The sequence below is a fragment of the Puma concolor genome, chromosome E1, assembly GCF_028749965.1.
Source record: "Puma concolor isolate L17-30 chromosome E1, mPumCon1.1.hap2, whole genome shotgun sequence".
NCBI lineage: Eukaryota > Metazoa > Chordata > Mammalia > Carnivora > Felidae > Puma > Puma concolor.
The window spans coordinates 29,268,235-29,293,504 of record NC_141680.1 but is presented as its reverse complement, the minus strand read 5'-3'; the positions used below and the strand labels follow the sequence as shown (position 1 = coordinate 29,293,504).

At 40.0% G+C, this 25,270-nt stretch overlaps 1 protein-coding gene across 6 annotated transcripts; it reads left to right on the top strand.

Moving 5' to 3' along the window:
- Positions 1 to 113: 113 nt before the first annotated feature.
- On the top strand, positions 114 to 24,598 carry PRR11 (proline rich 11). 6 transcript variants are annotated; one of them, XM_086686822.1, is made up of 11 exons: positions 114 to 389; positions 2,432 to 2,544; positions 10,963 to 11,095; positions 14,257 to 14,407; positions 14,651 to 14,773; positions 17,773 to 18,033; positions 20,192 to 20,290; positions 21,021 to 21,133; positions 23,010 to 23,069; positions 23,159 to 23,255; positions 24,088 to 24,598. In XM_086686822.1, the coding sequence occupies exons 3-11, from the start codon at positions 10,968 to 10,970 to the stop codon at positions 24,154 to 24,156; spliced, it is 1,101 nt and encodes a 366-aa protein (XP_086542948.1). In that variant the 5' UTR covers positions 114 to 389; positions 2,432 to 2,544; positions 10,963 to 10,967; the 3' UTR covers positions 24,157 to 24,598. The 6 variants fall into 6 exon arrangements, with proteins under 6 accessions (XP_086542948.1, XP_086542946.1, XP_086542949.1 ...); XM_086686818.1 differs by lacking the exons at positions 114 to 389; positions 2,432 to 2,544 and adding exons at positions 7,060 to 7,135; positions 7,856 to 7,949; XM_086686820.1 differs by lacking the exon at positions 2,432 to 2,544 and having other exon boundaries at positions 117 to 389.
- The last annotated feature ends 672 nt before the right edge of the window (positions 24,599 to 25,270 follow it).

Genomic DNA, 25,270 nt, shown 5'->3' with positions numbered 1-25,270 from the left:
ATCTCTACTTTCAATTTCATAGATAGGGCTCCGCAGAGAAGAGACTGCGATTGGTATAATCGGAAGAAGAGCCAACCAATTACAGAAAAGCTTCCACAAACAGCAGAAGGAATCTGTCACACCTTCTTAGGTCTCCTGCTTCCCCTCCCCTTCGCTCCCGCCTTCCACTTATTCATACAAGAAGCGCCTCAGCTTTCATTGGCCAGTGCGTGGTGACATCTTAACCAATCACAAACCAGACTGTGCTCCTACAGTACCCAGAGCGCGAATCGTGAAGAGACCTTGGCTACGATTGGTCCCTGCGTGATAAGGTTTTAATTTTGAATTGTTCTACATGGCGAGGGAGAGGCCACTACCCGGACTCCATCTAATCCCGAGCTCTTAGACTAGTAAGTGCAGGGAGATCTTCCTTCGGTAGCTGGGCCTGTTGCTGCTTGTGTTCTTACAATTTACGGAGGTGGGGATTTTGGCTGTACTCGGGGAGATACAGCCGGGAAGAGGACGTTTGAGGGTGGGTAAGAAGTGCTCGGCTTGGCTCCATCCTAACCATACTTGCATTTAATTAACGCTCTGCAAAATATGTTTTGGAGCAAAGCGTCAACCTTCCTTTTGCACGTTCCTTTAGATCTTGCTGTTCACTGTTGTCCGGAGACCAACAGTATCTGCATAACTTGGGCGCTTGTTAACAATGCAAATTATCGGGCTCCACCCAGACCCACTGAATCAGAATATGCATTTTAACAAGATCCCCCACCCTTAGTGATTCTTATGCACGTTAAAGTTTGAGAATGTACATTTCTTGATAGCGAGTATTACTATGTTCCTTGATAAGCTCTTAATGTTGTCTAACGTTTTGTGAGAGTGTCAATTTTAAAAGTGTGCCCTGTTTGTGCCTAATAATACTGTGCTGGCTACATTTTAGGGAGCTGCAATCTCGGTAGAGAAACAAGACAAAAACTAAAAAAGCAATGTTGCACAGTGTAAAACGAAATTTAATATAACCAAGTACCAGAAATAGCCCTATGAATGTTCAAGAGTAATGAACTGGTAAAGGAAATTGATAAATTGACTGAAAGCTGCTTACTGAAAAGTGTAAGAAACCTCCATAAAAATGTGTTTTTATGAAGAGGGTAAAGAAATGCAATTTTTATTTTCGTTGCTGTCACAGTTTTGGAAGTACCCCCTGACCAAAAGCACTTCTCGTATCATAGGATGAAGTTTTAATAGAAGCAGCAGTGCCAACTCCCGCAGAATACTAGAATTCTTAGCCTATTATTTATTTCACCTTCCTACTGGAAATAGTTTTGGAGCCATCCTTTAACCATATATAGGAGTGGCATGATTTGAAGAAGTTAAAAACCCCCCTCACTGAGAGATTTTTCAAAATTTAATTGTATTAAAGTATATTCCTTAACTAAAAAAGAGACCACTTGTTAGCGAACACTTAGCAGGAATAATTTATTTCATTCATTTGTTGAAATTATTTAGTGCCTGCTGCATTCTTGGTCCTGGGGAAACAAAGTTGAGTAAAATTTATCCTAACCTTAAAAATCTCACAGTCCAGCTGGGTGGCAAGCATGCAAACACAAATTACAATGCAATATAATAAATGCTATAATGAGAATGTGTATAAAATGCTATGGAAGCAGAAAAGAGATGACATTTTCAGTCAGTATAAATTCCTTATGGATAGAGACTATGTTGGCCTTGTTTGGAATTGTATCCCAACACCTACCACACCTATCTACCATGGTGGATTATCAGCACTCAACAAATATCTGTGAGTAAAAATAACAGCATCTTGAAGGTTATATAAGTTGACTTGAAGGAGGATACCCCAAGCAGGGGGAAAGGCTATAGAAAGTATATTATAGAAAGTATTTGGTGTTTGCCATACCTGAAGTACAAACTGTTTCCTAATCACTAGAAGAGATGAGGCTGCAAAGGGCAATCAGACTAAATTGTGACAATCTTTTTTTTTTTTTTTAATGTTTATTTACTTTTGAGAGAGACAGACAGAGCATGAGTGGTGGAGGAGCAGAGAGAGGGAGACACAGAATCCAAAGCAGGCTCCAGGCTCCGGGCTGTCAGCACAGAGCCCCACGCAGGGGATGGGGCGAATGCTCTAACCCACAAACTGCAAGATCGTGACCTCAGCCAAAGTCTGACGCTTAACTGACTGAGCCACCCAGGCACCCCTAAATTGTGACAATCTTTAAAAAGTATGTTAAGGAAAAAAAAAATATATGGTAAGGAACCTGGGTGGCTCAGTTGGTTAAGTGTGGATACTCTTAATCTCAGCTCAGGTCATGATCTCACCATTCCTGGGATCTCCATCTGCACTGGGAGGGGCGCTTAGGTGGTTCAGTCAGTTAAGCGACCAGCACTTCATCTCAGCTCAGGTCTTTTTTTTTTCTTTTTCTTTTTTTAGTTTATTTCTTTATTTTGAGAGAGAGAGAGAGCACGTGAGGAGCAGAGAGAGAATCCCAAGCAGACCTCACAGTGTCAGCACAGAGCCCAATGCAAGGCTTGAACTCAAGAACGGTAAGATCACAACCTGAGACAAAACCAGAAGTGTGTCCTTCACCTGAATGAGCCACCCAGAGCCCCCTCAGCTCAGGTTTTGATCTCAAGGTCGTGAGTTCAAAGCCCGCTTTGGGCTCTACACTGGGCAAGAAGCCTACTTAAAAAAGGAGGGGGTGGGCAGGGCCCCTGGGTGGCTCAGTTGGTTAGGCATCCGACTTCAGCTTAAGTCAGGATCTCATGGTTAGTGAGTTCCAGCCCTGCATGGGGCTCTGTGCTGACAGCACAGACTCTGGAGCCTGCTTTGGATTCTGTGTCTCTTCCCAGCTCACACACAGTCTCTCTCTCTCTCTCTCTCTCAAAAACGAATAAATTTTAAACAAATTTTTTTTTTTACTAAAAAAAGGAATGGGGGCGCCGGGGTGGTTCAAGTCAGTTAAGCATCCGATTTCAGCTCAGGTCATGCTCTCACAGTTGATGGGTTTGAGCCCCTCATCAGGCTCTGTGCTGAGAGCTCAGAGCCTGGAGCCTGCTTCAGATTCTGTGTCTCCTCTCTGCTCCCTCCTGCTTGCACTCTGTCTCTCTCTGCCTCTCAAAAATAAACAAAAATGTTTAAAAATTAAAAAAAAAAGATAACAGATAACAATTAGCAAATTTAGGTGAATAGTATACGAGTATATTTTTCCAGAATAAATATGATCTTTTATTTTTTCTTTTTATATTTTCAATTTATTTTTTTATTGAAGTATAGTTGGCACACAATGTTACATTTGTTTCAGGTGCTGACATATGCGTATTAATTATACTATCATAAATTTGTCAGGGTTTGAAATTTTTCAAAATAAAAAAGTAACAGAAAATAGACTACAGCAAAAATCTAAAATGGGAAAGATGGCAAAAGCAACTGAACTTAGAAGACAGAAAGAGGAAGGACAGGATGAATGAATCACATAAATATTTCAAATTCATGTATATAAGTATATATTATACATATTAAATATTTTATTCTATAATGGATCTCATTTCCTCATCTACCTTTTTTTTGTGGGTGGTAGTACATATTGTTTTTTTTTTTTTCAACATTTTTTATTTATTTTTGGGACAGAGAGAGACAGAGCATGAACAGGGGAGGGGCAGAGAGAGAGGGAGACACCTGGCTGAAGTCGGACGCTTAACCGACTGCGCCACCCAGGCGCCCCAGTACATATTGTTTTTAATCAACCTTAAAGTCTTTTGAAAACAAGGCAGGTAAAAAGGAAGGAATAGTACTTTTCAATAAAAAAGTAGGAAAAATGCTTTGAGTAATCTTAAAAAAAAAAAAATGAGCTTCTATCTAGTGTTAGTAGTTGGAATCCTGCTTAGTCCAGCAAAAAGAATTTGTATGTCTCATTACTTTTCTGGAAAGTGACAAGTATATGTGTTTTAACCTAGGAAGACTATTGCAGATTATTTCAGGCAATTATCCTCTACAGAACATCTACTAATGCTTTTATTAAAGCAATGATAATAAAACAAACTTTAGCGTAAGTTCTCTGTCTTGTTTGATTTAGGAATTCTTTAACTTTCATTTTTTGAAAGAACAGTTATCACTTTTGAATGGAACACTAATCTAGGAATTATCTCAGACTGAACCTTTTTACCTTGACAGATTTGACATATTCTCTCAATTCTCTGCATGTGCCAATTACTGTGTTTAATTAAAAGGTTATTAGAGTAACAATGACTCAGAGCCCAGGGGACACACACACACACACACACACACACACACACACAGAATAGAAAGGAGAAAATATGATTTAGTTCCTAGATTTTTTTTTCATTGAAAAATTATCTCCAAAATGGCATACATCAGCTTCTATAGGACTCTTTAGAAATTTGAATGAATGGGCATTGGTAAAACCACCAGAAAAGGGCTAGAAAGAGATGGCTCAGTTTCAGAATGGTGGTACTCTATTTTTCTAGCTAATAATATATACCAGAGGGGAACCTGGGTGGCTCAGTCGGTTAATTGGCTCAGGTCATGATTTCATGGTTGGTGGGTTAGAGGCCTGCTTCGGGATCTGTGCTAACAGCTCAGAGCCCAGAGTCTGCTTTGGATTCTGTGTCTCCCTCTCTCTGTCCCTCCCCTGTTCATGCTCTCTTCTCTGTCTCTCAAAAATAAATAAACATTAAAAACATTTTTGGCAGGGGGGCACCTGGGTGGCTCAGTCAGTTAAGCGTCCAGCTTCCACTTAGGTCATGATCACATGATTTGTGGGTTCAAGCCCCACATCAGGCTCAGTGCTGACAGCTCAGAGACTTGGGTCTGCTTTAGATTCTGTTTCCCTCTCTCTTTGTCCCTCCCCACTTGCACTCTCTTTGTCTCTCAAAAATAAATAAACATTAAAGTTTTTTTTATTTTTTAATACAAATATAATATATACCAGAGATTAACTGTCGAATGCAAGACTTATTATAGTTAGAAACAAATAGCAGTCCTCTGAATCATCTCTTTATAATCCTGACTCCCACTTGCCAAAGGCAATTACTATCCATTCTTATAATTGTTTCTGTTATTTACCTCCATGATTCTAAAAGACATGCTTACAAAACTATTTCTTTTCTAACTTTTTTCTTTCCTTCTTTCCTATTTTCCTTCCTTCCTTCCTTCCTTCCTTCCTTCCTTCCTTCCTTCCTTCCTTCCTTCCTTTCCTTCTTTCTCTTCAGTATTAAACACTTATATAAATTGGAAAACTACTGATTTCCACTTTCTCTCCTATCTTCACAATATACCTATACCATGTTTTTGGCTAAATAAACAATCAGTGGCTTTGCTACTAAATACTGTGTAACAGCTGAACATATAAGTGTTACTATGATTACATTTTTTTCTTTTATAACTTTTTTCCTACTCATTTTTAAATGCTTTTTTAAAAGCATTTATCAATAATTTGGCCCCAATTTTACAGAAGAACGGTAAACTCAGCTCAGAAAGGTCAATACACTAGGTAATTTATTGGTTTCCCTTTTTTTTCCTTAGAGACAATGTTACTGAAGCCTGCTATCGGTCTTGCTCACTTCACTGGCTGTGGGTGCTCTAAGACAGGAATTAGCAAACTACAGTTTTTGTAGTCCCATGAGCTAAGAATGTTTTTTTTTATAATTTGTAATAGTTGAAGAAAAATCAAAAGAAGAATATTTTGTGACACCTGAAAATTATATGAAATTCACATTTCAGTGGCAATAAATAAAATTTATTGAAAAAATTTATTGGTACACAGCCATACTCATTTGTTTTAAGTACTGTCCATGGCTGTTTGGATGCTACAGTGGCAGAGTTAAGTGGTTATGGTAGAGACCAGGTGGCTTACAAAGCGCAAAATATTTATTATCTGGCCCTTTACAGAAAAGGTTTGCTGACTCCTGCCCTAGGCCTGCTTCAAAGCTGTCTTCCAATGACTTCTGGCCACTATTACCCTGGAAATTGCCACTGTTTATCTTAATGCTGTCCTCACACTTGACTAAAAGTGTGACCAGGTATAAAATTCCAGGATGGAAAACATTTCCTTCAGAAGTGTGGCTGTTGAAGTCTGATGCCATTCTATTCTCAGACCTCTGTATCTATACTGTTTTTTTATCTCATGAAGCCTTTAATTTTTTTTTTTAATGTTTATTTCTGAAGGGGAGAGAGAGCGTGAGTGGAGGAGGGGCAGAAAGAGAGAGAGAGAGGGACAGAGCGTGAGTGGAGGAGGGGCAGAGAGAGAGACACACACACACACAGAATCTGAAGCAGGCTCCAGGCTCTGAGCTGTCAGCACAGAGTCCGACACCGGGCTCAAACTCACAAACTATGAGATCATGACCTGAGCTGAAGTCAGATGCTCAGCCGCTCAACCAGCTGAGCCACCCAGGCGCCCCTCATGAAGCCTTTAGAATCTCCTCTTTATTTTTGTGATGATATGCCTCAGTGTGGATCTTCTTTTGTTATACTGAATGGACCATTTCAAACAGAAAATTCAAGCCTTTCAGTTCTAGGGAATATTTCTGTATTGTTTATTTGATAAAATTCTCTCCATTCCTCTGTTCTCTCCTAACACTTTTATCTTCCAACTGTTGTATTACATTTTTAAAATTTCTACTGCTTTTAATTTTTAAGAGTTTTTTTCATCCTTCTTGTTTCATGAATACAGTTTCTCTCTTTCTTTTTTTTTAAAGTTTATTTATTTATTTGGAGAGAGAGAGGCAGAGGGAGAGAGAATCCCAAGCAGGCTCCATGCTGTCAGTGCAGAGCCCAACGCCAGTCTCAATCTCATGAACCATGAGATCATGACTAGAGCCGAAATCAAGAGTCAGACACTTAACTGACTGAGCCACCCAGGTGTCCCTGCAATATCCCACTTCCTGAAAATTTTTAAGTTTTCTTCTGCTTCCTATATCCTTTCCATTTCCTCTGAAATGGAAAGACTTTTATTTCCCCTCTGTTTATTTTGGTCTTTGTCTTTCATGTTAGAGACTTTCCTAAAGTGATTCATGATCTTTGGCTGTTGTATGTCAGAGGAAGTCACACACAAAAAAAATTGGAAGCTCAAAGTACAGGAGGTGGATATTATCAACTTGTGTGATACCACAGTGGGTAAATGATCAACCACTTAGCCATTTTGGGGAGACCCTAAATGTCAGTATCTGTAGGTCCTTTTTTGGGGGGTAGCCAATTTCCCTGGAGAGGAATCTTCTCACCTCCTGCAAGGGAAATGAAAGGCATGAGGGTTTGAGTCACGAAATTAAAATCAGTGGCCTGTGTTCTGGAAGCTGAGCTGAGGAAGGGAATTAAAAGTCTCACTTTTGAGTTCAGGTTTGTCCCCTACCTGCTGCATGATAATACACACATGACTCTGCTATTGCTATGGCTGATGGCCCACAATTCAACACCCCTATGGTTCAACTTCTCCAGAGAATAAACCTATCCATCTTTACAGGAGAGAACATAAATGCCAGGAGCTGCCTGGCTACCAGGACTGGAAGACAGACTCCAGAAGCCTATCCAATCCTTATAATGACTTAATTAAGCCTATTTTAACCCCACCCTACACTTTAAAAGGTGCTAAGTACCTTTAAGTCCAGAATCTTATTAAAGTTTCTACAAATTATCTTGCTTCCAGTTGGCTTCCCTACCACCGGCCGTCAAGCCTCAGCTCTCTTCTACTCTGCCAAGTCATTTACCATTCATCCATCTCCTTTCCATTTTCCATAATTTAGTCAACATGCATCATCTGTGATAGTCTGCTCCCATTCTTTGCTTCATGGGTTTATAATTTTTTTTTATTTCTTTACTGACTTTTTGTTTTTTTTTAAGATTTTATTTTTAAGTAACCTCTACACCCAACGTGAGGCTTGAACTTCTGACCCTGAGATCAATCATCATATGCTCAACTTACTGAGCCAGCCAGGTACCCCTATAATATTCTTTCTTGTAAATTTCATATACAGCTGATTTTCAGAGAATACTATTGTTGATTTTTACCGATTTCTTGTATCAGTAGACAACCTATGGTTGCAATTTATAAACAAGTATAGTCCTAATAGGAATGTCAGTTGATATTTTCATTTATTATTCTATAGAATAAGATAAAGTGAATCACAAAGATTTCTTTGGAACTTCACTTCTGTTGTATAAGCAACTTTGATGAATCAAATACTAGTTTTCAAATACTGGAACATTTCTCAATTTTTTTTTTCAACGTTTTTTATTTATTTTTGGGACAGAGAGAGACAGAGCATGAACGGAGGAGGAGCAGAGAGAGAGGGAGACACAGAACCGGAAACAGGCTCCAGGCTCTGAGCCATCAGCCCAGATCCTGACGCGGGGCTCGAACTCACGGACCGCGAGATCGTGACCTGGCTGAAGTCGGACGTTTAACCGACTGCGCCACCCAGGCGCCCCATTTCTCAATTTTTTAATGCTATTCACAACGTAACAACTACAGACAACATATGATTTTAAATTTAATCTGCATTATTAACATTTTCTTTATCACTTTCTTAACAGTCAACAACATAATGAATCAAGCCCTGATTTGTAATGTTGTTGTTTTTTAAAAATTTTTAGTGTTTATTTTTGAGGTGGGGGTGGTGGGGGGGGGGCGAAGAATCAGAGAGAGGGAGACAGAGGATCCAAAGCAGCTCTGCACTGACAAGAGAGAGCCTTATATGGGGCTATAACTCACAAACCTTGAGATCATGACCTGACCTGACCTGAGCCTAAGTTGGTTGCTTAACTGACTGAGTCACCCAGGTGTCCCTGTAGTGTTTTTTTAATATTCATTGTGTAAATACTCCCATCATAGGCAATTTCAGGTTTTCAATATGAAGTCATTGAATATGGGGTTGGACAGAAATGAACATTCTATAGCATTTTCACTATATAGATACAATAAGGTGAATAACCTCAAAAGCATAGATAATAGTAAAATCATTAGAGAGTGATGAGTTTTACATCATATTTATTACCATTTTAAATATAAATTATCTAATTATAAGCTTATATAACTTAATTTTAATGGTGGATGTGTTTAACAACTAACTCGCAGATTTCCTGAAAAGGTAACAGTTGATGCCAATCCCAGCATACCACTGGAGTGGAGATAAAGGTATAGAACCAAGTTTAAATGAGAATGTCCAGCTCCTTTCTTTAAAATCTATTTTTATAACTAAGGGGTTGGTGAGAATAAGGGAAAAAAGAGGCAGGAGGCCAGTTCTCTGTGTCAGTTTGATGTCTAACAAAAGACATCAAAGGGAGAGAGGGAACAGAAGGGGGAGGGCTGTGTAGAGGAGGGCAGATAGAAGACAAGGAAGAGGAGTTTACCATGGAAGTCTCAGGTTCTGGGGATTTCAACCAGTGAACTCTGCACCTTAGAGAGAGGTTCCCAGTGACATTTCTCCATAGAAAGTTGTGGGCGTGAGTTTGATGAGGTTTAATCTTCTTTTCAGGCAACCACAAGATTGCCGCTTCCTCTGAGGCTTCCCTAAACTTCTTCATTCAGAGTATTTCCGTTTTGTGTTATTTTAAGTTTGTTTAGAAAAAATCAATCAATCCTTTAGCCATCCTTTGTATTTAACAATCCTTGCTTGGCCTTCTTTTATTATTTCAGCAGGAAGGAGAAGTGATATAATAAAGGTGAAGTCAGCTAAGTATTTTTCAGTGTGTCTCCCAAGCGTCTAAGAACAATTAAGGAAACACTGTTAGTTTGAGACCTGGCATCAATTCAATTAAGATGCTGTAAGGAAACTTTACTCCTGGAAGAGCTGTTGATAATATGCACTGTCACCCATTGCCATTAGGGGTGCCCTCTGCAAGTCCAAAGCTCTTGGAACTACAGTAAGCCGCTTCTGGGTTTTTACAATCCACAGTGGGTAAAAGGCTGGGTTTCTTCAACCAGTGCAATCTGAGAGCTGAGCAAGCCTACAACTGCATACCAATTATTGAAAGGTTACTGGGTGAACAAAAGTGGAATGAATGTGTATTTTAAAGGCCAATTGTTCCTATTCAAATGTAAGTTTGAAAAGAAGGAGGCCCAGCCCTTGAGACCATTTTTATTTCTGCTACTTGAATAAAGACATCTTTGTTCTTCAGGTAGCAACAACTGAAACCAGCAAAGCCCTTCTTCTCATCAAAGTAGCTCTGAGTTAATTTTCCTCAGAAAAGAATCTAGATTAAAATCTACCACTAGATGGTGTTTTAAAATGCTTTAAAATAAATGTTTTGAAGCACCCATGTCTTAGATTTGGGGTAACTTATTACATTGTATATCTCCTATTTAATCTACTGTTGCATGATAGAGTGTTAGAAAGAACATGGTCTTTGTAGACTTACTTATATACTGCTTTACATTGGGCAAATCATCTAATCTTTCTATGTCTCAGTTTACTTTTATGTAAAAATAGGAATAAAAATCTTCTTCCCCAGGGATAAAATCTTGCAGGATTTATTCAGTGAAGAGTCACTGAAAAAATGTATGTGAAGGTGCATAAAAGTAAGTGGGCATTCAATGGTTAAATTTGTTTCTTCCACTACCTACTCTACCTATCACAGTGGATGCTCAGTAAATGTTACTGGTAAAGAAACTTCTTTTAATACCAACTCGAGCCGTTTTCTCTGTTATAAGAAAGGGAAATACACTTGACTTAATGAAGAAAAGCAAGACAAGCAAAACAAAATTAGAGAGTAATATAATGCCAAAGCTGAGTCTCTCTAAAGATACTTCAAATCTGGGTTTAAATTTTTCTTCACGTCAGGGGACTTCCAGGATGCTAGTAGCAATGTATTTCCTAACCATGGTGGTTGGTTACAAGGATGTGCTCACTTTGTGATAATTCATTGAACTGTACTGTTAAGATTTGTGCATTTTCTATATGTATATATAATTCTAAAATAAAAAATGTAAAAAAATTTTTTCTCTACAGAAATCATGCCCAAGTTCAAGCAACGAAGAAGAAAGCTAAAAGCCAAAGCCAAAAGATTATTCAAAAAGAGAGAAGTCTCTCACTTTCAGCCCAAGCTAATTATACCTCCTCCTCAGCTACCCTCACCAGAAAGGTAAGGTTTAAATAAAGAACAGAAAAAATATTAAAAATCTAATCTATTAAGGATAGGGTTGATGTTGAAAATGTTGGGGTTCAGAGCCAATGGCCAAGAAAGAATTCTTGAGACCTCTTAAGTGCAAAAAGATGGTTTAATTAAAGCACAGGGACAGGACCCATGGGCAGAAAGAGCTGCATTGAGGTTGTGTTGGGTGACAGATTGTATACTTTCAAGTGGGGAGGGAGTTAGGGATAGCATAAGTCTCTAAGGAATTTGGAGGCAAGGTTTCCAGGACCTTGAGGGGCTAGCTGCTGTTAGGATAAAGTCATTTACTAACTGTCTAGTAAAACCTTAGTCGTGAGACCTTTAGATGTTTATCAGTGGGCAATATGTTTGGAGAATGATTGCTAACATATATCTTGAGGGAGTAGAGATAAAGGAAGTTTCCAAAGGGATTTTCATATGCTAAAGAAGATTTATAGGATCCTGGGAGGTCAGGATAATATTAAGCTAAAATTGCTTTTTGCCCAAAGTGTCAATATCGAAGCAGCTGAGCTCCCAGAGAAAGGTCACTGTATTTCAAGAACTTGTCAATGGGCTGTAGGCAAGAAGAAAATCTAATTTTTCATTTGCCTTTGTTTCCCATATCAGAATTACCAGATTTAGCAAATAAAAACACAAAATGCCCAATTAAATTTGAATTTCAGATAAACAATAATTCTTTTAATATTGTACCATGCAACATTTGCAATATACTTATATTACAAAATTATTCATCCTTCATCTGAAATAAAATTTTCACTGAGCATCCTGGATTTTATGTGATGAACATAGTTCAAGAGTAAAAATCACAGAATTGTATTGGAGATGCACAGATTGACTATTTTCTTCTTCCCTAGTCAATTTAATTGTATAAATCTGCTAAGTGATGAAAGAGGGGTATAGGACTAGAATTTAAATCTTAGTTTTGGTTTTGTCAATTATTCTCTGGGCCTTAGGTTTAGATGTGCTATTGAAAGAGGCTCTTAAGTCATAGGAATCCTAGGATACTGAGTTTCAAAATAAAACACTTTATACATTGTGTTGTTATAACTCTCTTTACAGAAAAAAAATTTAAATAAACAGGCCCTCAAAAAGCGTTAATCATGATATTATCCTAACTCTTCTCTATCTCTCTTGAATATTAAAAACAGCCCCTAACTGGTCTTCCTGCTTCTGTCCTTGCCCTCTGCAGCATATTTCAACACAGTAGTCAGAGTGAGTCTGTTAAAAATCATGTCAAATTGCCCCTCTGCTTAAAACTCTCCAGCGGCTTTTCCTGGCTTAGTTGGAAGAGCATGTGACTCTTGATCTTGGGGTCCTGAGTGCAAGCCCCACCTTAGACATAGAGATTACATTTCAGTAAATCATATATACATACATACAAATATACATACTCTTCCAATGTCTTCCTCTCTCAGAGTAAAAATTAAAATCCTTTGTTTGACCTACTAGGCCTTTATGATCTGACTTTGACATTATCTCCTAATCCCCTACCTTCAGTTTCTCCACCCTAGTCATCCTGGCCTCCTTGCTGTTCCCTAGACACCTCAGACAAGCTGCCATCTCAGGGCCTTTGCCCTTACTCTTACCCTTGCCTGGAATGCTCTTCTCCCAGATATTTGTATTGCTGACTTCTCCAATTTTTTTTTTAAATTAAAAAAAAAATGTTTATTTATCTTTGAGAGAGACAGAGACAGAACGCGAGTGGGTTAGGGGCAGAGAGAGAGGGAGACACAGAATCCGAAGCAGGATCCAGGCTCTGAGCTGTCAGCACAGAGCCCGACGCGGGGCTCGAACCCACAAACCGCGAGATCATGACCTGAGCCAAAGTCGGACACTCAACCGACTGAGCCACCCAGGTGCCCCTCCAATTTTTTTTTTTTTTTTTTTTTTTTTAAGTAGGCTCCATGCCCAAAGTGGGGCTTGAACTCATGACCATTGATCCATTGATCAAGAGTCGCATGCTCAGGGCACCTGGGTGGCTCAGTTGGCTCAGCGGCCGACTCTTGGTTTCAGCTCAGGTCATGATCTCATGGTTTGTGAGATCAAGCCCTGTGTCAGGCTCCCTAATGACAGCTGACAACCCCTAGCTTGCTGGAGATTCTCCCTCTCCTCTCTCTCAAAATAAATAAATAAAGTTAAAAAAAACAGAGTTGCATGCTCTGCCACTGATCCAGCCAGACACCCGTGTTGCTAGCTTCTTTACTTTGTTAAGGTTTTTTTTCTCAAAAGTCACCTTCTCAGTGAGACTTCAATGCCCACCCTACCTACAATTTCACCTCCACCCAATGTTTCTCTCTTGATATATCCTTTTCCTTAGTATTCACTAAATAGCAACCCATATATATTATTTACTTACTTTTACCTTTCTTTCATGACATGTAAGTTCAGTGAGGGCAGGGTTTCTATCTATTTTGTTCATTACTGAATCCCTGATGCCTCTCTCTTTTTTTTTTTTTTAATGTGTATTTATTTTTGAATTTTTTTTTTTTTTTTTAAAGTTTATTTATTTTTGGGACAGAGAGAGACAGAGCATGAACGGGGGAGGGGCAGAGAGAGAGGGAGACACAGAATCGGAAACAGGCTCCAGGCTCTGAGTCATCAGCCCAGAGCCCGACGCGGGGCTCGAACTCACGGACCGCGAGATCGTGACCTGGCTGAAGTCGGACGCTTAACCGACTGCGCCACCCAGGCGCCCCAATGTGTATTTATTTTTGAAAGAGAGAGACAGACCATGAGCAGGGAAGGGGCAGAGAGAGAGAGGGAGACACAGAATTTGAAGCAGGCCCCAGGCTCTGAGCTGTCAGCATAGAGCCTGATGCAGGGCTTGAACTCATGAACCATGATGAACCATGAGATCATGACCTGAGCTGAAGTCAAACACTTAACCGACTGAACCCCCAGGTGTCCCCCCAATGATGCCTCTTTATTTGCTATTTATTTTCTTTATTACAATCTATTTGCTTTACAAAATAATTTGTGGATCTCAAAACTCTAGAATTTAATGCAGAATTTGGCTTTCGGTAGGTGGGCTCTGCTCCTGAGTCATACTATAAAACTAGCTTGTTATTTAAACAGAAGCTGTTACTCCAACTCAGGAGTTTTTTATTTGTTTGGTTTTGTTTTTCCTACAGAGTGGTTACTCCTTCAGCAGATATACCCCTTAGCAGAAGCTGGCTAAGATCATCCTGGAACTTCAAATTTCCCAATATCAAAGATACAGTAAAACTTTGGACAAATAGAGTGTGGTCTATATACAACTGGTGCCAGAACTGCATGGCCCAGGTATGGGTTTGACATACCTATTTTCAGCAATATGGTTTTTCTACATATTTGGTGTGTATGTTCACATGTGTGTATGCTCAGGTCAGCACAACATTCAGGCCAAGCTCAGGTAAGATGAAATTATGAGGTCATGTATGCCTTTGCTTCTGTAAAACATACATCAAACCACTTTCTTGTCTCTTTTTTCCTGTCTTTATCATGCTGCTTATAGAATTCAGCCTTGTTTATTTTTTTTAATTTCAGAGTTTAGAAGTATTGAAAGACACCATCTTTCCATCCCGTTTCTGCCACCGAGAACTTCACAGTCTGAAACAACGGTTTTGCATTTTGGAAAATCAATTCTGCAAGCTCCAGGAAACTCTGAAGGTTGGTATTGGGTTTTGTTTTGTTTTATTTTGTTTTTAAGTTTTATTTATTTATTTTGAGAGAGAGAGAGAGAGAGAGAGAGAGAGCTGGGGAGGGGCAGAGAGAGAGGGAGAGAGGGAAAATCCCAAGCAGGCTCCATGCTGTCGGTACAGAGCCTGATGTGGGGCTCGAACCCACAAACTGTGATACCATGACCTGAGCTGAAATCAAGACTCAGCCACTTAATCGACTGAGCCACCCAGGGGCCCCTGAAGGTTGGTACTGTTAAATAAAAAAGCAATCCAGAATTAGGGAAGGAGGGCAGGCGTTATCCCCCATAGAAATTCCATTATGCTTTTACCAGAAGGAGAGATGGGTACAGGTAAGTGCTAATCTTGGGCCTGTTTGTCCTCAGATCCATTCCTTAGGTTTCAAGGCTCTGTTCTGTACTGCAGGGGGCTAACTGCACAGGCTGTATTTCCCAAGCTCCATGTCACCTGGTTCCTGGTTGTGCTGGGCTAATGGGAGACACTGATGAGAGACTAGAGCTGGAGGGGAGGTGGGGTGTTTTGCCTCTTCATTCTCTGCACTGGGCAATTTCTCCTGTGATGGTTGATGTTGTCTCTCTCACTCTAGCTTGCTCCAGGTAAATCTACCTGTTTCTTGATTCTCTGGATTAACCCACCTCCAGAGATCTGGTTATACTGCTCTTCCCTTTGTCCCTCCAGCCTCAGGGTATTCAATGGCTTTCTACTGTTGCTAATCTCTGGGCTGCCTCAGTGTCCCCTGTGTGCTTTTCATCTCATTCATCATCAATGTAACCAACTGCCTACATTATATTCTTCCTCTTTTATTTATTTATTTTTATTTATTCCCCCCCCCCACCCCGCTTTTAAATACTCGGGATAATTCTATTTCCTTGACTGATATAGGCAGAAAAAAATTATAAATATCCACTCTCTCCAAACTCCCCTAAACAAGGCCCTTACTTTCAACATCTAAAACTCAAAAAATAAACATTGCACTTACTGTTTTGGAGTGAAACTTCTGGGATTACAACCCTTCTCCCAGAATTTATACCTCAAAATGAATTAGACAGAGGAAGAAAGGCAAATCACCTCATTCCTCTGGGCCTCAGTTTCCTCAGCTATAAAAATGAGGATGATATCATCTATAGCGGGCTGAATTGATGGCCTCCAAAAGATCTGTCCAAGTCTTAATCCCTGGAACCTGTAAATGTTACCTTATTTGAGGAAAAGATCTTTACTCATGTAATTAAATTAAGGACTTTTATTTTTAAGAAATCTCTACACCCAGCATGGGGCTTGAACTCGTGATCACAAGATCAAGAGTTGCATACTTTGCCAGCTAAGCCAGACAGGCACCCCTGAAGTTAATGATTTGGAGATGAGGAGATCATAAACTGGTATCTGGGTGGACCCTAAATCCAATGACGAATGTCCTTATAAAAGAGACAGAGTAGAGCATGCACAGAGGAAAGGAGGAGCAGTGGGACCACAGGCAGAGATTGGAAGGATACAGCCCCAAGCCCAGGAATGGCCCCAGCTACCCAAAACTGGAAGAGGTAAGGAACAGATTCTTCCCTAGAGCATTGGGAGGTAGCACAGCCCTGCTGATGCCTTGATTTTGGAATTCTAGCCTCTAGCACTGAAGAAAATGAATCTCAGGGGCACCTGGCTGGCTCAGTCAGAAGAGCATGCAACTCTTGTTCTCAGGGTTGTGAGTTCAATCCCCACGTGGGGTGTAGTGATTACTTAAATAAATAAAACTTTAAAACACTGAATTTCAATTGTGTTAAGACACAAAGTTTGTGATAATTCAATACAGCAGCCATAGGAAACTAATTTCATTTGCAAGGGCTGCCATGATAAAGTAGCATGGTCCAGGTGGCCTATATAACAGAAATTTATTTTCTCACAGTTCTAGAGGCCAGAAGTTAACACCAAAGTGTTGGCAGAGTTGGTTTCTTCTTAGGCCTCTCTCTTTTGGCTTGCCTTCTCACTGTGTCCTCAAATGGTCTTTTCTCTGTGCACACACATCCCTGGTGTTTCTCCTGTGTGTTCAAATTTCTTCTTTTTATAAGGACATCTGTCAAATTGTATGAGAGCCTACCCTAATAGCCTCATTTTAACTCAATCACTTCTTTTCTTTTAATGTGATTTATTTATTTTTGAGAGAGAGAGAGAGACAGAGCAAGAACAGTGGGAGAGGGGCAGAGAGAGAGACACAGAATCCGAAGCAGGCTCCAGGCTCCAAGATGTCAACACAGAGCCTGACATGGGGCTCAAACTCACAAACTGTGAGATCATGACCTGAGCCGAAGTCAGACACTTAACCCAGTGAGCCACCAGGCACCCCTAACTTAATCATTTTAAAGGCTCTATCTCCAAAGTCATTCTGAGGTACTTGGATTAGGGCTTCAACATATGAGTTGGGAGGGGAGTAGGGGATACAATTCAGCTCATAGCATTCATGTTCCATCCCCTTGGCCTTTTTATCAGTTCCTTGAGTATACTGTAGTCTTGGCTTCATTAAGTACTTTTGCCTCTGCCAAGAACTTTCTTTCCCCAGACCTTATCTCCCTTGAGACCTGGTAAATCACAATTCATCCTTGAGATTATGGCTAAATATCACTCCCCAGGTTTCTCACTATTCATGATTACAGCACAATTCACTGTTTTCACTGAAGCATTATTTTGTTTTGTTCTGAGTATGTGTGTGTTTAATGTCTGTCTTCCTTACCAGACTGTCAGCTCCATGATATGACAAACAGGATTCACATTCCCATAGTGCCTGGCATATAGCACACACAAAACAAATACATGAATGAATAGATGAATGAATGAGTGAATGAGCTTGTGATAATTGAGAAAACATTATAAAACACATAGTGTGCTGAGAAAGCATTCAGTACATGGTAGCTATTATCTTGATGACTCTGAGCCTCAAGAACCAAATTAATCTGTTATTTATTTGCCAAATGTAATGTTTTCTTACAGGCTATCTTGGAAAATTCTTCCTGCCCAAACTGTGGTCAGACATGTCACATAAGTGGTAAACTTACAAATGTGCCTGCCTGTGCTCCAACCACCCCTGGAGAATCTAGAGCTGTACTTCCTCCCACGCTGCCACAGCCAGCCACCCATCTTCCTCCTCTTCCACCTCCGCCTCCACCCCCTCCACCTCCTCCTCTACCTCCACCTCCACCACCTATAGCACCTTTGCTGCTCAGAAAATCCAGTCGCACTAAAGCACTTCAGGTAGGAAACAATCCAGTAATGATGTGTTTTGATCAGTGTATAATGTAGGAGTAAAACAAGGCAGCCTTTAAAAAAAATTTTTTTTAATGTTTATTTATTTTTGAAACAGAGAGAGTGCAAGTCGGGGCAGGGCAGAGAGAGAGAGGGAGACACAGAATCTGAAGCAGGCTCCAGGCTCTGAGCTGTCAGCACAGAGCCTGATGTGGGGCTTGAACCCAGGAACCATGAGGTCATGATCTGAGCCCAAGTCTGGCACTTAACCGAACTGAGCCACCCAGGCGCCACCTCCGCCCTTTTTTTTTTTTTTTAATTTTTAAAATTTAAATTTTTTTTTAAGCAAGGCAGACTTTTTTTTTTTTTTAAACGTTTATTTATTTTTGAGACAGAGAGAGACAGAGCATGAACGGGGGAGAGGCAGAGAGAGAGGGAGACACAGAATCTGAAACAGGCTCCAGACTCTGAGCTGTCAGCACAGAGCCCGACGCGGGTCTCGAACTCACGGACCGCGAGATCATGACCTGAGCTGAAGTCGGCCACTTAACGACTGAGCCACCCAGGCGCTCCAAGGCAGACTTTTAAGACTAGGCTAAGGCCCTTAAGAGGAAAGCCACATTTTTTTTCTGATTCCATATCTTAATTATGTCAATTATTATGTTTTTAAAAACTCAGACCCATAGGAACTCACAAAAGCTGGATTTAGAAATAAAAGTGATTTTTTTTTTTAAGGATAAATGAATGAAACCCAGTAAACTGGAATATTCCTAATGGATTGTCATAATATCTTTTTACCAAAAGCAAAGCCACCCTGGAAAACCAAAGTAAGAACAGAAGATGGCTTAGTGAGTAAAGTCAGAATAAAGAGAAGTGATGGATCCTCAAGTGTAATGTCATTAGACTGGAAGACCAGTCTCCATTAATTAGTTATCTGCCAAGGGGATCAGAATATTTGTGTATCACTAAGATAAACATGACCCTGTTTTCAAATCTGCTGGATTTTCACTACAGATGCATTTGGTTTAAAATGGCTGAGTTAAATAAATCCAGACCCTATTGTTATGTTTGCCATAATGTATACCTCTCTGGCTACACATTCTTGTTCTGTGGGAACTGAATCATCTTTTTAGGTAATTCAAGCAAAATTTCACTTTGATTTGAGGAACTCCTTTTTTTTTTAATGTATTTTTTAAATTTATTTTCAGAGAGAGAGAGAGAGAGAGAGAGCTCGTGAGCTGGGGAGGGGCAGAGAGAGGGGGAGGGAGAGAATCCCAAGCAGGCTCCGCACTGTCAGCATAGAGCCAGAGGTGGGACTCAATCCCACAAATCATGAGATCATGATCTGAGCTGAAATCAAGAGCTGGATGCTTAACCAACTGAGTCACCATGGTGCCCCTGAGGAACTCCTTCAACCCCTGACTTATTATAGTGACTCCTGAGGAAGATGTAAAGCTGCAGGGAACTAGCCCATCTCTTATGTACTATCAAAGCCTTACATTTTGATAAATACTTTGCAATAGCATTAGCATCCATGGGTACCGAAAACGGCATCATTTTTTATTGAATGGAAAGAATTTAATAGGCTCCTAGTGTAAATAAGCATTAATATTTAAATGAGTCTTTAAAAACTTTTTTTTAATGTTTATTTATTTTTGAGAGAAAGAAGGAGACAGAATGCAAGTGGGGAAGGGCAGAAAAAGAGGAGACACAGAATCCGCAGCAGGTACCAGGCTCTGAGCTGTCAACACAGAGCCCGATGCAGGGCTCGAACTCATGACCCATGAGCTGAAGTCGGACACGTAACCAACTGAGCCACCCAGGCGCCCCATTAAATGAGCCTTTAAAAACTAGGTTTGGGGCGCCTGGGTGGCGCAGTCGGTTAAGCGTCCGACTTCAGCCAGGTCACGATCTCGCGGTCCGTGAGTTCGAGCCCCGCGTCGGGCTCTGGGCTGATGGCTCAGAGCCTGGAGCCTGTTTCCGATTCTGTGTCTCCCTCTCTCTCTGCCCCTCCCCCGTTCATGCTCTGTCTCTCTCTGTCCCAAAAATAAATAAACGTTGAAAAAAAAAAAATTTAAAAAAAAAAAAAAAAAAACTAGGTTTGGATTTGTATTTGACTAGATATCCTGGTTACAATCTGAATTGTAACCTCTCTATGTATTTTAAGGCTGGACCATTAAAAAAAGATGGACCCATGCAAATAACAGTTGAAGATCTACTGACTGTGAAATTAAAGAAGACACAGTGTTTTGATGAAAGGAAGAAGGTAAGATGTCACTGACCATACACATGGTCTTTCAGCTTTTAACCTGGTTGTCTCTTTCTGGAAAATAATTATAAGTCTTATGTATAGAAGCCATTCTGTGGTAAGTATTTGATGTTTTGGGGGATTTTTGGTTCAGCTAAGACAGCAGAAGAGAGGATTTATTGTACATGTGTTACATTCAGCCACAAATGAAAACAGAATTAGTCCCAAAAGTCACAGGTTCAGAGAAAAGGACCAAAAGACACTATTTTGGTATGAGCAAGGCGAGTCTCTCAAAAGTGGTCACTGCAACCAAATGGTGATGAATGTTCTAGATCCATTGAATCAAGCTCTAGAAAGTAGGCATGCAGTGCAACAATTGGTACCAGCATTCCTGGCCTCTGGCTTTCCTTATGTCTACGCCTGTGGCTCCACGGGTGTACAAGCTAGTGGTTTACTTGGACCTCTGCCTCATCTTTCTTCTTTTATGCTTCAGCCAGCACATTTGCTTCTTCCTACACTTGGCTCTCTTGGAGCAGAGGTTTCCATGAGATGAAACCTCAATTTTATCTACCAACCATTAGTCTAAAGAGGTAGAGACATACTCTGAAGTTTTGGAATACAAGTTGAGTAGAATAGTAGATATATCTTACACATACTCAGCATCCAAATATTCATTGTTTCAGCATATTTATATTTTGAATGACATTTTTAAGTGTGTTTTGATACTGTCTCATTTTTTTATTTAAAGCTTGTATCATCACCAAAGACACGGAATCCACTAGTTACTGTCTCTGACCTGCAGCATGTCACCCTGAAACCCAACTCCAAAGTGCTATCAACTCGAGTTACAAATGTCTTAATGTAAGGAACTGTACTGTGTTGTGCTCTACTGTTACTTAAAAGAATGATTTTTTGCTTATCTCTAACTTTAAAAGTTATATATGCTCATTGTAGAAAAATGGAAATCCACAGAAAAGTTTAAAGAAGAAAACAATCATTCAAATAACCGTATGATTGAAGATAGTCACTGTTAACATATTATTGTTTAGCATTGTAATCTTTGAATAGGTATCTACTCTATTATTTCCATTTCATGATGCTGTTTATTGTTAAGATACACCATTGATTTAATAGTGGGTTTGTGGGGGAGAACCTGGCTTGCTCAGTTGGTAGAGTGTTACAAGTCTAGATCTCGGGGTCATGAGTTCAAGGCCCACGTTGGGCACAGAAGATTACTAAAAAAAAAAATAGTGGATGGGGGAAAGAAATATTATCAAGAATTTTTTTTATTATTCTTGAATATATTATTCTTGAAATATTATCAAGAATTTTAATTTTTTTTTAATGTTTATTCATTTTTAATAGATGGAGACAGAGCACAAGTGGGATAGGGGCAGAGAGAGAGGGAGACACAGGATCTGAAGTAGGCTTCAGGTTCTGAGCTGTCAGCACAGAGCCAGATGGGGGGCTCGAACTCACGAACCATGAGATCGTGACCTGAGCTGAAGTTGGACACTTAAATGACCGAGCCACCCAGGTGCCCCAAAATGTTATCAAGAATTTTAAGAGCAGTCCAATTTCAGAAATAATAAGATATGATAACTAGTATATCTTAGAATGAATGAAATGTGTGTGTGTGCATGTACTTGTTTGTGTACCTGTATATGATCATATTGTACATACAATTTAAGGCTTTTCCCATTTAATGTGTCAAGAACTTTCCTCATCTCATTAAAAATCAGTTTAAAGTTTTGGGGTTTTTTTTGTTTTGGGTTTTTTGTTTTTTAGTTTGTTTACTTGTTTGTTTGTTTATTTAGAAAGAGTTGGAGCGGGGCACCCGGGTGGCTCAGTCGGTTGGGCGGCCGACTTCAGCTCAGGTCACTATCTCACGGTCCGTGAGTTCGAGCCCCGCGTCGGGCTCTGGGCTGATGGCTCAGAGCCTGGAGCCTGCTTCCGATTCTGTGTCTCCCTCTCTCTCTGCCCCTCCCCCGTTCATGCTCTGTCTCTCTCTGTCTCAAAAATAAATAAACGTTAAAAAAAAATTTTTTTTAATAAAAAAAAAGGAAGAAAGAGTTGGAGCTAGTAGGGCAAGGAGAGAGAGAGAGAAAGAGAATCCCATGCAGGCTCCATGCTGTCAGCATAGAGGCTGACATGGGGCTTGATCTAATGAACCGCGAGATCATGACCTGAGCTGAAATCAAGAGTCAGACAATCAACCAACTGAGCCACCCAAGCACCCTAAAAATCAGTTTAAATCATCATTTTTACATCTTTAATATATGCAGTTCATTATATGTAAGTTTTATAGATAAACTCCTGTTTTGAGACATTTAGGTTGTTTATGATTTATTTCCACCTCTTCAGTGAACATCCTTGTCCATAATCTGTGTGCATAGCTGAGTTCCTCCCTAAGATGGAATCATAAATGTATAATTACTGAGGCAAGAAGTATTACTTATTAGGATGATTATATTGCCTTATGTTCCTATCAGCATCTACTGCTTTTTTTTTTTTTTTTGAGTAGTTTCCATTCCCAAAGTGGGCCTTGAACTCACGATCCCAAGATCAAGAGTTACACACTCTACCAACTGAGCCAGCCAGGCGCCCCTCTACTGCTATTTTTTAATGTAACAAATAGAACTACTTTCTAGGATGTTGCCTGTAGAAATGACTGCTTTGCTTTGGGAAAAATGATAAAATCTGGCAAGCTCTAACTTTTATATTTTTATTTCGTCAGTACTCCTGGTAAAAGCCAGATAGATCTGCGGAAACTACTTAGAAAAGTTGACGTAGAGAGGTAATACGCTCCCTTATCTTTATGCTTTCTAAACCCACTTGAAAAATTGGCATATAACACAGCTTGTAATATTTTCATTATCTTTGCAGGAGCCCAGGTGGAACCCCACTTACGAATAAAGAAAATATGGATACAGGAACTGGACTGACTCCAGTAATGACCCGGGCCTTGAGGAGAAAGTTTCAGGTAAACCTTTAGGAAAAAAATAAAATTTTTCCTTTTCTTCAAAATCATTTATTTAGAATCGTATTCTAAAGGATTTTTTTTTTAATTTTTTTAATGTTTATTTATTTTTGAGAGAGAGAGAGAGAGACAGAGCATGAGCAGGGGGAGGGGCAGAGAGAGAGAGGGAGACATAGAACCAGAAGCAGGCTTCAGGCTCTAAGCTGTCAGCACAGAACCCAACGTCAGGCTCAAACCTGACATGGGGCTTGAACCCACGAGCTATGAGATCATGACCTGAGTCAAAGTCAGATGCTTAACCAACTGAGCCACCCAGGCGCCCGTCTAAAGGATTTTTATTTATTTATTTTGAGAGAAAGAGAGTGCATGTAAGTGAGTGGGGGAGGGGCAAAGAGGGAGAGAGAGAATCCCAAGCAGGCTCCACACTGTCAGTGCAGAATCTCACGCAGGGCTCAAACCCACCAACCATGAGATCATGACCTGAGCTGAAATCAAGAGTGGGATGCTTAAGTAACTGAGCCACCCAGGTGCCCCGACTGCTCTTCCATCCTTAAGGTGTGGCTTTTATCCTCATGGTGAAGAATGCCTATACCTCCTGAAGCCTGGTGTCCACATTCTAGGCAAGATAGGTGAAAGGCAAAGGGCAAAAGGGTGTGCTAGCTAAGCTACCCCTCATCAGAAGGTGCTATCCAGGAACTTCTGACTATATGAAAGAAAGTGGGAAAAATGGTTTTTAGAGTCTGGCTGCATTGGATTCTGTTAGTGAGGAAGGAGAACTGTGTTGGCCACAGGAACATAATTCATATTATAACTGGGACCTTTTTTTTTTCCATAGATGGCTCACCCTAGAAGCCCAACTCAAACTCTGCCACTTTCTACAAACAGCTTTGATGAACAAAACTGATGTCAACTCAGCCTGACTCCGTGTGATGATCCATAAAATACACAGATAAAATCACCCCAATCCTTTTTTTTAATATAGTAGAGTAGATATAAGTAATTATACTAATATATAATTCCATCTAAAGAATTAAAGTATGTGTGGAGCCCCCATACATACTATGATACAAAGTGAGTATTTGGATATTTTTTAGCTTGCATGATCAATAAGAGAACAGATAGGAAAATGCAATCCCCAAAGTGATGTTTATCCTGGAATTACCCAATTAGGTTGGAGAGGTTGTTCACATTTAACTAGATAACAGATTTGTATTCAATAGGTAGAGTTATGACATTAAAGTAAACTGGTCCCCATTCATCTTGCGTATCCTCAGGTAATTAAAAAGAAAAGTTATTTCATCCCGTAACGCTAATGCATTCTCTAAGTGCTACAGACTTGATCAGTATTTATTTGATCAAATAAATGATTTCTGTTTTCTGTTTACTATAAACAGTTAAGAGGTAAGACCTTTCCCCCTCCCAACCCAGTTATTTTCCAAAAGGATGTGAAGCAAAATGTCCAATATAACCTTAAAATTTAGAACATATCATTTCTAGCATTTAGAAATGATATCTAGGTAGTTCTATCTGGCTCACTGAAGTCTGAGATATTCCTTTCGTTGATATTTGCTGTCCACATTCATGCAGCTAAATATAAGTTTTACAAGGACCTCAACATGAACCTTGTATTTTCCCCAGTGACCTGCCAAGGATTATTTGAAGTCCATAGCAGATTCACTTTGAGACCTAATTCCTGTCCTCATCAGCCTATTGTTTCAATACCAGTAATAATGCACACCTCACTGGATTTTTGTTCTTTCCCACCAGTCCAGGGTTGCCAGATTTAACAAAAACAAATATATAACAAATTTGAATTTCAGATAAACAAGTAACAACCTTTAAATATACATATGTCCAGGAGCACCTGAGTGGCTCAGTCGGTTAAGTGTCTGACTACAGCTCAGGTCATGATCTCAGTGTTCATGAGTTCGAGCCCTGCATCGGGCTCTGTGCTGACAGCTCGGAACCTGGAGCCTGCTTCGAATTCTGTGTCTCCCTCTCTCTCTGCCCCTCCCCAC